The 12,010-nt window shown below is 39.6% G+C and overlaps 1 protein-coding gene across 2 annotated transcripts in view; it reads left to right on the top strand.

The window, feature by feature from the left end:
- LOC130178569 (guanine nucleotide-binding protein G(olf) subunit alpha) overlaps positions 1-10,841 on the top strand; it is a 47,200-nt gene extending 36,359 nt beyond the window's left edge. For both annotated transcript variants that reach the window (XM_056390925.1, XM_056390926.1), the window contains exons 6-12: positions 2,544-2,598; positions 2,697-2,770; positions 4,950-5,008; positions 5,903-6,023; positions 7,207-7,337; positions 7,427-7,494; positions 8,274-10,841. In XM_056390925.1, coding sequence (XP_056246900.1) covers positions 2,544-2,598; positions 2,697-2,770; positions 4,950-5,008; positions 5,903-6,023; positions 7,207-7,337; positions 7,427-7,494; positions 8,274-8,420 — 655 coding nt within the window. In that variant the 3' untranslated portion in view covers positions 8,421-10,841. The remainder of the gene's footprint in view (positions 1-2,543; positions 2,599-2,696; positions 2,771-4,949; positions 5,009-5,902; positions 6,024-7,206; positions 7,338-7,426; positions 7,495-8,273) is intronic.
- Positions 10,842-12,010: the final 1,169 nt, after the last annotated feature.

Here is a 12,010-nt window from a genome sequence, read left to right on the forward strand (position 1 = left end):
GTCCATCAGTTCAGTTTTGCAGCTTGGCCAAAAAGTAACAACTGTTCAAAGGTTGGGGTGGAAGCGTTGGACTCCTCCACTGTAGCCAGAAAAGAATTGTGGGAATTTTACATACTAGATTAGACCTCTGATCAGCCTGCGGAGATGATTTGGCACACGTATCTCGTCTGGTTAATAAGTACAGAGTGCAGTGTGTACTAAAATAATAAATGAGCAATTTTTAGATGTCACTTAAGGCTGTGGAAACATTTGATATGCACCTGTCATTTTTGTGACCGTTCAAAGATTAAACAATTAACCAAATAAACCAAATCAAAAGATGTCATAATATTTGCTTGCAGATTTAATCATATACCAACAGAAATTACATGTAGTTTTTTAGTATTAAACTGAATGTAGCTCATTTTGCACATATATATATACTCCTTTCCTTTCCCCCTCACTGTGTGTTGTGTCTGGAGATACAGTAGCTGCAGCTTGCATATGAACATGAACTCTGTGTGAGAAAGTCGAGTGCTCTTTCAGAAATAGCCTTACTTCTCCTTTTGTGTAAGGCACAAATAAAGTCGCTGTGATGAAAACATTGTTGTCAGAGCACATGAGCGGGGTCTCTGTTATCTAATGCTTCATAATGGACCATTCATTCTTGGTCATTTCATCCTAGATGGGTGTGTGAGGTGGGCTACTTTTTTTTTTAAGGGCTGAATTGAACATGAACTGTCAACTATCCCAGGCTGAAACCAAACAGAAACCCAAACCCTGACTATTAGTCCAATATGCATTCATTTTTTTTGTATGCTGCAGTCATGTTGTCTGGTCTTGTGGCATCCTGAAGCCACAGACGGTTTGGGTGAAAAATGAGGGACGGTGAGATGCAGTAGGCTGTTTGGTCCACATTTGTGTCCTACATACCAGTCACTCACCAACTTCTCTTCTCTTCAAGAAATACCTGACGCACCTTCATCTTCTCTGCTGTATCTTTTACTTCATTTACTCCCATACAAAAATACACTTAGAACCTTTCTCGCTATTGTAGTTTTCTTTATTTTTCTTTAATAGTATTGTTGTCAGGTCCCTGGCAAGGCAGTTTCCTGAAATGAATCTTTATTTCCTTTCCTGGATTTTAATGTAGGAATAATCCAGGCTAACATATTGGACTGTAACTAACAACTTATTGAAAACTCCTATCACAATTACCTAAAACCCAAGGTATTCAAATATTGTGACTTGTCAAAACAAAAGTCTAAAGCCCAAACATAATCTATTCACAATTAAGGATGAGGAGAAACTGTAAATTTAAGAAGCTGGGACTGTAAAATGTGGCTTTTTTGCTGAAAAAAACACATTTAAATATTTTTTTTTTAAAAAGAAAAAAAAGTTGCAGCATTATTTTCTGTTGATCCACAAATCGATTACCAAATTCACCAGTAGTTACAAATCTTTGTTGCAAAATAGAGAGAGGTTTTTGTCCCTTTCTGTGACTTTTAAGGCTTTTTAGGGAGTTCTACATTTCATTTCCATTTGGTGCTGACAAACATTCCTACTACCAGTATTTTCAAGGGTATTTTATTTTAATTTCTAACCCCAGTGTGGTCCACTGTTGCCCCTGTATTAAGTCAGTTAAGGGAAGCTAAATGTCTAAACTGTACTGAAGAGACCTATTGAGTGTCAAAGGACTCTTTTATTGATGTATACATAACCAGTCACATCAAATACCTTTCTAAGTGCTTTTTCCTTTGTACTGTATTAATACAGTCTTTGTTTTAGCCTAGATGCATTATGGCCCTTCTGTCGGCTTTGTTGTGGTCTTTTCATGGCGTGATCCAGACCATCCAGGGGCCTGAGTGACTGTGTGTCCCCAGCCTCAGTGTCCTGAGCCTGCCTGCTGTGCTGCAGAGAGGCCCAGCTGCTGCTGCTGCTGCTGCTGCTGCTACCGCTGCACATGCTCTCTCAGTAGTGAAGAGACGGCAACAGCAAGCTGTCTAACCTCCACAATAACCGCCTTATGTAATCACTCTGGCTAGAGACAGACCAAAATAGCTCAGACTGAGCAGCCCTGCCCTCTTGTGGTAACCATCTGCCTTAACACCGGCCTGTCGAGCCTCTACAGGGAGTCAGACATGGCGGCCGCCTCTTGCAGCATTCACTGTAGATGACATGAACATGAGCTTAATATTCATTTCAAACTGGTGCTGCGCAAGAGATGGATTTAATAAGTAACATCCCATTTGTGATGTGATCAGATTTGAATATGTGTGATACAGTTGCAGTTAATGGATGTGTTCATTTAAATGAATTCATTTGTTTTTGGATTGGTTTAGCATGAAAGTGGCTTTGGGTTTTCCTGAGATGAAACGTTATTCACTGCTTCTGGTTGTGGAATCAGTATTTATGGAGATAAATGTCATTTATTTCCTAGTTTTCTTATGTAGTATCATTAAATGTTTAATGCAGGTAAATCTCAATGACTTTGTTGTTCCTGCACCCTGTAGAAATGGATAAAGTGCAAAATCTGAGTCTGTTCTTTTTCTGTTCTGTCGCAGTTTCCTGGACAGAATTGACTCTGTAAGACAGAGCGACTACACACCAACGGACCAGGTGAGTCCTCCTGTTCATCTGCCCACTATCAGGGCTACGAATCGCCCTCAAAGCCTTTCTCCTGAACTGGATCTCTCCTCTGTTCCCATGTTTCACAGGACCTGTTACGCTGCCGAGTGTTAACTTCAGGGATTTTCGAGACGAGGTTCCAAGTAGACAAAGTGAACTTTCAGTAAGTCTTTGCTCAGCTTTTACTGGGATGTAAGACACACATGATGAAGACATGTTTGCATCTAATTTATTCTTTGGTCACGTAACTTTTTTTTCGGAGCTCAGTCATACATTTCTCATCGTATAAATGCTGCCAAAAAAAAAACTCTGAAACAAATACCTTTTTGTGACTTGTGAATTTTATTCTGAAATCTAACTTTAGTACTGTAATTCGGAAAAAATAAAGCCTATATAAAACACAGAACTCTCATTCCCACCAAACGCAGAAACAGAGGGACAATCAGAATATCTGCAGGTCTTACAAGAGGCCTTAGAAGATATTAATAAGCAACAGGCAATAATGTTATTTATAAGATTTTTCTGTTGGTGATTCTTAGCAAGAACGGACAAGTCTATTGTTCCAGACCTTACTGTATTAGTCATTTTTTAATCGGCTAATTCCTCCGCCCATGTTTTGCTGCTCATCAAGGTTGTTTACTGATTAATTAATTAGGAATAATAGAAATTATAGTTGTATACAGCTGGAATTTGAGGCCTTATCATTCGTACTGGTTGTCATTGATATTTTTCATATTTTACTCATCATGATTGTGAAACAAGTATTAAATTACTTTCTTTGTGGTATTAAAAATGTCTTAGAAAGTCATGAATTTTACTTGGTCAACCCTTCAGAAACCCTGCAGGAAAAACAAATAAGTCCATAAATAACTCCCACATGGAAATCATGTCAGTGTGCTTCGACAATCACCCTTCCACATTAAAAGAAAAGAAAAAACACACATGCCCCACAAAAGTTTTTCTGTCCTGTCCACATCCGGCATGACGTTCATTCTTATGCAGCAACTTGTCCTAACTCTTGTCACCCAGTCCTGAAAAGGAGGCTCTCCAGGCGTTTTTTTAGTTTCTGCGAATAATTTTCTTTTTTTAAAACATTTCTTAGTACCTCCATATTGCATCACTGTTGCACCAATAATACCAGTTTTAAGAATGCCCTCTCGGGTGTTATTGCTATATTTACCTTGGCCTCGTGTTAAGAGCCTGAAATGTCATAAGTTTGTGTCCCGTAACAGCAATTCGTCCTTTCACAAAACACTGAAGCCAAACCTGCTCGGCGGCGGGAAGCTGAGGCGGAAAAGAACGTCAGAGTTCTGTCAAAGTTCTCAGAGAAAGCGACCCAAGAGCACGGCTAGGGGCAGATGTAAAAGTAATCTTTACATCCATCCATCCATCCAATCCAAGCAGGAAAAATCCCAAAAAAACACAGGCAAGGTCAAAAACACAATCAGGTATGAGGAGCGCTGTATATACAAGGCAACTAATGAGGGATAGGGTGAGCAGGTTGGTGGGGGGGAAGAGCAGGTCAGGTGATTCTGCTGGTGGGAAAAGCAGGCTGGTAAGAATACACGTATGCACAAACATGTGGACAGAATGAATGAAAAGACTGATAATGAGCAGAGCGAAAGTCAAAACCTCGACAGTCATCTAAAAATCTCAGAGGAATGGCCTGCGGTCGACCGGTGTGATCTCTGAGCCAGCTCAAACTTATTGACCGCTGCTCGCAGTTATAAGAGCTGCCGATAAAAGTTTGAGTAAATGTTCCGTAACTGCCTTGATGATGTCAGATGAGATGACCCATTTCCGCAGTCGCAGACACAACAGACTTATTCTACCATCTGAAACGGGCCTTTGTATCAAATTATATCATCCCAAATGATTGATAAAAAAGCTCTGGGACACGACTTCCCTTTGGGGGTGCATTTTACCAAACATGACTTCCAAACATCCAGCCAGGGTCACACAGGGTACCGAGTCCGTGCAAATAATGCTGTTCTTCATATTATTTATTCATTAATGGATTATTCATGTGTCCGGACTGGTTCCATTAAGATCTACAATCCCTTTTCGCAAACCAGACCTTAGATCAGGAGCAGGTTTAGCCGGAGAGAGACAGAAAACTGATCTTTTGCTCGTGACGATCTAAATAAACATGTCTTTATATGAATAATTGTTAAAATAAAAGTGGTGTGTAACGTTTCTCACGCCAGCCAACTACAGTACAATATGTACCTGACGGCCTCAGTCCTGTCCCAGCAGAGATATGAACTCTGTGACCACAAGAGGGCAGCAGCGAGTGTGTTGTTGTGTCTAGAGTCTGACCCAGTATTTTTTCTCCTCCACAGCATGTTTGATGTTGGGGGCCAGAGAGATGAAAGGAGAAAATGGATCCAGTGCTTTAACGGTGAGACTCTCTGCCTCTTTGTTCTTATCTCTCTTCAGATAGTCACACTGTACATCCTCGACCCAAACACCGTCTCCTCCCATCACACCTCGTCTGTCTTTAAGTATTTGCTGCCAGCTTCAGCGTCACCTCATCTCTTGCTCTTAGGTCATTTCTACACATGTCAGATGTCAAACAGCTGCCTTTCATTGTTTAGACACATTTATCAAGCGACTTACTTCTACTCCAGGCCAGGTGCAGCTCTCCAGTGAGATTGATCATATGTATTCTCAGTGAAGGAATAGCCAATCAGAGATATACTGTAGATTAACCCTACACCTGCCACATTGTACATTATTTAAAAGAAATCCTTCCAATTTCTTCAATGTTTTTCTGCAATTACAGTATATAATTATCATTTTTTTAAAGGTTCATTTTACTGGTGTGAAATCTTTAAATGTCTCAGAATATATAACATGGGAACAATCTAATATATTTATAATGTGTAAATAGAGATGATGTCAGAGAAATCATTTAATTTAGTGCCATGCTGACAAGTAAATAAAATCAATGCAAGACTTATTATTGTTTGTTTGCACCACTGATAAGTGTTTTGGGGTGGTCTTCTTATTCTTATTACTATTACTATTATTTGTACTATTATAATCATCATCAGGCAGAAAACAAAGGTGTGCTCCGCTTGTTTCCGTACTGCTGTTATCTAGGACCTGTAGAGCTCCCGTAACTTTCATTTCTAAATCAAAAGAAGTTTGATAAATAGTTTTTATTCTTAAGTTTGTGAGCAAGTGTAAAAGTGAAAAGTTTTATTTTCATCTTTCTCTTAAGTCCAAAATTCAGCTTTTAAAAGTTTGATAAATACAGACTCTGATGTAGTACCTGTGCTCTTCCTTCCAGACGTCACTGCTATCATCTTCGTGGTGGCCAGCAGCAGCTACAACATGGTAATAAGGGAAGACAATAACACCAACAGGCTACGGGAAGCCCTGGACCTCTTCCGCAGTATTTGGAACAACAGGTGAGATAGGAACATGAGCGAGGTTTGAGCTGGGTTAACGTTTCTCTGCTCTTTCATTCCTACTTCCTCTCACTCTCTGCTGTCTTAGTGTCGTTTATCTGCGGAGGCTCGCCTCAAACATGCAGGTGGTGCGAGGAGGTTGAATCAAATGGGGGGATGGATTTAGATTTTTTCTTTTAGTTTTAATTCAAATGGATCAAAACTTGAGTCCAGTGGTTTCAGTTCAGTCTTCTCTTGACATGTCCTGGTTTTTAAATGAAGAATAAAAGTTCAGTGAAGTGCAGTGGCTTCAACCAATAAAACAAATGTAATCTTTAAAACTGGTTTGAATTCAAAAATAAACCACATCATACATCAGCAGCAGTGCTGTGGAGAGACTGTGTGGGCACTTCAGTGCTAATCATTCTCACATCTGCTGGTCATGTGAAAAGAATGATATATTTTGGGAAAATGCGTTTAATCCGAAGATATATTTTAGGTGATGAGATTCCTAAGCACAATTAGATATTTCATTTTGGACAGAAGTCATATTAAGAAGCAACCTGTATCTCAACCTCTATTCAACTGGTTGTCTGAAAAAAAAAAAAACATTAACTAAAAAATGTTCTTAGACGACTTTAAGGATTTGTGACTGACTTTTCCCTGCAGAGTTAGGGGAGACATTTCTCTTAAAACAGGAGAGAAGGATCAAACAGTGAATTCATTTAAACATTTGGACATAAAACAGTCCAAGAAATGCATTCTCCATTGCTGATGTTTGTTTTGTCCTTTAAAAAAAAAAGAATTGTTTTGAATAAAATTTAAAAAGCAAGTTTACTGCAGTCATATTCTTGCAGATGCTGTGACCAGCATCTAATATTCATCTTAAATATATCAGGTTAACTTAAGTTTAAAGGAACAGTTCATTGTAAAATGTAGTCATAAGAAATCGAACTGATATTCAGAGCACCAGTCATTCATCAGTTTAACTTTCTTTCAGCAATTTAACTTGGACTTGTTTGGCCAAGATCAGACCACACAATATTGGCTTGATGAAGTATATACTGTACATACAAATAGTAACAGCTTGTTGTTATAGGGCGCTGTAGCTTAAACATTTGGAGCCATGCTGCCTGTTATTGACCCCTCTGCATGCAGTGCTGCTGTTTCTCCTCTAATGGCGTTTGTGGATTTGTTTTTTCAGATGGTTACGCACTATATCGGTCATATTATTCCTGAACAAGCAGGACATGCTGGCTGAGAAAGTATTAGCTGGAAAATCCAAAATTGAAGACTACTTCCCTGAATATGCTCGCTACACCATACCAAATGAAGGTCTGTGCTCCTCTAACACTCATGTCCTTGTCCAGTGTTTAACTGTATCACATCAGTCTGTGTTAACTGTCAATGTGTTGTTGCTTCAGCAACTCCCGAACCTGGCGAAGACCCGAGAGTGACGAGAGCTAAGTTCTTCATCCGAGACGAGTTTCTTGTAAGTATATGTGGGCTGTTTGAAGTGAGCTGAAGTTAATGAGTGTCCAGCCGTGAACAGCCGTGTCCTGTTAATTCATAACTCAGTTCTCAGTGCTGCTGGATTCAAGCCATATACATACAGTATACCAGCTGTTCATTTCATGTAGAACTTGATAAAACACTCCTGCTGACGCTGAATGACCTGCCTGTTATTGATTTAAAAATTCTATACGGTGAACAGTTAATAAATAATCTGAACTCAAGGTCCACTTATTAACTGGTGTTGTTTGCTGCTACATTACATAACAGTTAAATATATCCTGATACAGTTTCCAAGGTCAAGGATAAACTTCAATGGTTGTTATTTATATTGATACTTTATTATTAGTAGTTTTAGGGTAGTGGTATCCACAAAGTGCAGAAAATAAAGAGTCAGAAGATGGTAAAGGACAGTGAAGTGTTCAAACCACTCAAAGCTAGAGTTTCAGGCAATGGAGCTAGTTAAAGGATAAGACTGTTGTATTTTTCTTAGACGACGCACACAATGCAACGCTGAATGATGATGCAAAATGATGATGATGATGATGATGATGATGATGATGATTAGAAAGTGATCGAAACTACAATTCACTGCTCACTACTGAGTGAATGAGGGAACGAGGGGCTGATCTTGGACACAGGCTCGTTGAAGGAACTCCACAGTTGAAAACACCAGAGGAGCTTGAACCTCGTCTCCTCCGGTCATATCAGAGATGAAGTGACACCCCCCTGATCTGTGTCTGGTCTCTCTCCCCTCAGCGGATCAGCACTGCGAGCGGCGACGGCAGACACTACTGCTACCCCCACTTCACCTGTGCCGTGGACACAGAGAACATCCGGCGGGTGTTCAACGACTGCCGGGACATCATCCAGAGAATGCACCTGCGGCAGTACGAACTCTTGTGATGGGAGACCGCCGCTGTCAGCCTTCTGTGTTTTTTCTCCACCATTCTGCATCCTTGACGAACCCTTCTTCCTCCTCCTCCTCCTCCTCCTCCTTCCTCCTACTCCTCTTCCTCCTCCTCGTCTTCACCCCAAAACTTCACCCTTCTCCTCCCCCAAAGAAACCCTCAACAACCCCTGACCACCCCCTCCTGTCGAGGACTATGAAGTACTACTGAAGTGTGTCAAATCCTCTTCCTCTTCTTAACTTCTTAGCTTTTTGTACTTCTTTTTTTTTTTTTCTCTGAGACAGATTCATCCCCATTTCACCGATGTAAAAGGAAGGTTGGGGAACAAAGTTGTTGCGTGCCGCTTCTAATTTTTTTTTTCTCTTTTTCTTTTACTCCTTCCTTTTGAATGCCTTGATTTTTGTCATTCCACTAAGCCTTGGGCTACCTCCTTTTTTTTTTTTTTTTTTTTTTTGCCCCTTCGTGTCCTTCTGTTTTTTGGCTTTGTCATTGGACCTGAACTGGTGGGTGTGGATACATAAAAACACACCTACAGGACCTCAATGTAGAGGCAGTGTGTGTGTGTGTTAATGTGTGTGTGTGTGTGCGTAATGGAAGAGTAGGAGGAATGCCATGTGAGAGAGCGCATATGTGTGTGTTTATGTTTGTATGTCACCTGCCGGTTAAAAGCCGGCATCTCCACCATGACCTTTGCCCCAGTCTTTTTTTGTTTTTGTTTTTGTTTTGTTTTTTAGTTGATTTTTTTGCCCCGTCACCCCCTCCGACCTGCTTCTTCTTCTCTCCGCGTGGAAGACGACTGGACGCCGAAGAAAGCGGAGAGGACGGAGGGGAAACCGAGTGGATGAAGAGATAAATGCACTTTGCATCAGGTTCCTTAATAACTTTTTTTTTTTTTTTTTTTTGTTGTTGTTGTTGTTGTTGTTTTTTCTCCAGAGGAAGCATACACACAATGTAGCATCACAATATTTATTACCCTGTCACGATGTTAGCTTGCCGAGCTGCAGAGGGTGGACCGAGCAGCCGAGAGACATGTGGAGCGAAAGATTACACGACGTAAAATACGACAAGGACGACGTGAAGAAGGATTTAAATGAAGGAAAAGGGGACTGAGCTCTCTGCACCTTAGCCCTGCTGCCTCCACGGACTCGGATCTGCCTCCTTTTTTCCACACAAACCATCGTTTTAGCTTAGAGATACTGATGGGAGGGGAGGGTGGGGTGGGGCGGGAGGGGAGAGAAAAATGTATTGTTCTTTTTTCTTTTCTTTTCTTTTCTTTTCTTTTTCTTTTCTTTTTTTCCTTTTTGGTTTTGTTTTTTTTGTTAACTTGTACACTGTGCAAGGTTGAATTATCCTGTACAGACTGTAAAATGTAATATTATTTTGTACAACTTAATTGAAAGAAAAACAAATCTACTTGTAGATCTTTGTGCCTTGATTATGGCTGTACCTGTAAATGAGCTCAGATGTAAGTATGTTTTCGACTGCGCTGTACAGCTTGATGTCAAACTCTATCGGCAGCGGAAGACTGCGGGTAGGGGACTTTCTCTGTAGAGTTTAGTTTTTTCTGGTTTATAAAAAAAAAAGGAAATGCTGTTTAGTAAAAAATAAAAAATAGGGAAAAAATCCTAAAAACCTGTATACATTATGCAAATTAACCACTTACCTGCAGTGAAGACCAGATGTTGCAGCGCCATGCCTTTTTTTTTTGTTTTGTTTTCTTTTATTGGTTTTCTTTTTCCTCCTTTTATTTTATTTTATTTTTTGAATTTCACAGCTTTAAACAAACATTGGAAATTCATTGAAAGTGTCCAAATTGCAACCTGGTGTTGTTTTAATAGGAACCAACGTTTTTTCGATATGAAGTGTGTCTGAGATCTGTACTGATGTGCGTGCCTGTGCGCATGTGTACATAAAACAAACATAGACTCACAGACGCATTGTGTGTGTGTGTGTTTGAGGGCGAATGTGCGTTGTGTGTAAAATTTTATAAATGTATGTACATGTAAATTTATAGGTCTATATAAATATATATGTACAATTATACATGTTTAATTATGTGTGTGCCTAGGTGTACATACCTATGTATGTATACGGTAAATATGTATACATACACACATAGGAAAGCATGTTTAGAATGGAGATGAATAAATGAGAGCGTGCAATATTAGTAATTCTTTGGTCCTTTGGAGCCATACCCAATGGCACAGGCACTATGAATGTGTGAGCAGCACCCAACAAGACAAGCTCTTCTCCTTGTACAAACAGCATCAGCCTTTTCTTCTGCTACAGTACACGTCTATCCCCAAAAGAGAGTGAACTGACTGGAGGTGCAAAAACCTTGTTTGGCCTGGGAGGATGATTAAATGACATTTTTATTTTCTTTAAATAAAGAGGCACATTAGAGGACTTTGCTTTATTTCCATCTTGGTGTCCAGTTGTGTCCAGATTTGTTACCGATGAGGTGTTCTTGGGGTTTTTTTTTTGTCTTTTTTTGTTTTGTTTTTTTATTTATTTATTTTTCTCTGTGGTGCTGCAGTGGTATTTATGTGAAGGGTTCATACGCTCAGTTGCCAGTTTGTTAGGTACACCAAGCTAAAAATAATGCAATCTGATACAACAGTCCTTGAAGGTTCATAAAGGTTATACCGCTCAGTTTCTGTTGAGACTTTTACAGAGAGGCGTTGATTCAACTGCACGAGGATGTAGTTTGTGGTGCTGTTTAATTGTATTGCGTTATAAGGACAGGTGTGATTGTTACAAATGGGGCGGACAAAATAGCAGCACCACAAACTGCAGCCATCATACGACTGAATCAACACCTCTCTATTACAGTTTCAACAAAAACAGAGCATTATGATGTTCATGAAGGGAGCATTTATTGCGGGACTGTTGCATTAGATTGAAAGTATCTTTATTGTGTTTCGTCAGATTTTCATGCTTTAATATTGAGATATCATGATTCACAGTTATTCAGATTTAATGGCTCTGCACACCAACACAGTCATGTTGGGTGCTAAGACCGGTGCTCAGGTTGAAGTCAGTCAGAGCTATAGGCCTTTATCACTGGAGACATTTTGACATGTCACAGAAGGAAAAGCAAAAACTAATGGCCAAATTTCAATTCAACATATCTAGTTTCAGGGTCCTGGTGTTGTTCGTGCTGCCTCACTGTCACACTGTCCCGGTTTGCTGTGACTTGGTGCTTTTCCTCCTATGAAGTCAAATGCCTGTTGGGAAAAAGGCCTCTATGGCAAAATGAATGAGAACACACAGGGTCGTTAATAAGTAAATACTAATAAAAGAAATTTGCACAAAATGAGATCTGATTTTAAAAAAAACTAGGGATTATATTTGTAAAACAGTTTTAACACAATGAACATAAGTTTGACTAAACTGAATGTAGATAAACAAACTTCTCACCGATGACCTGAATCCAGGTAAAGCATTTTATTCTTAATTTAGTCCCCAGATTAAATATTTATCAGAGAGGGAAGGAAATGGGCCGTATGAATAAAACTCTCTCTCCTGGTATATATATAAGTTGTATCATGATCGAGCAGATTTTCAGGCTTTTTTTGTATTTAT

This window comes from Seriola aureovittata, chromosome 12 (assembly GCF_021018895.1).
Source record: "Seriola aureovittata isolate HTS-2021-v1 ecotype China chromosome 12, ASM2101889v1, whole genome shotgun sequence".
NCBI lineage: Eukaryota > Metazoa > Chordata > Actinopteri > Carangiformes > Carangidae > Seriola > Seriola aureovittata.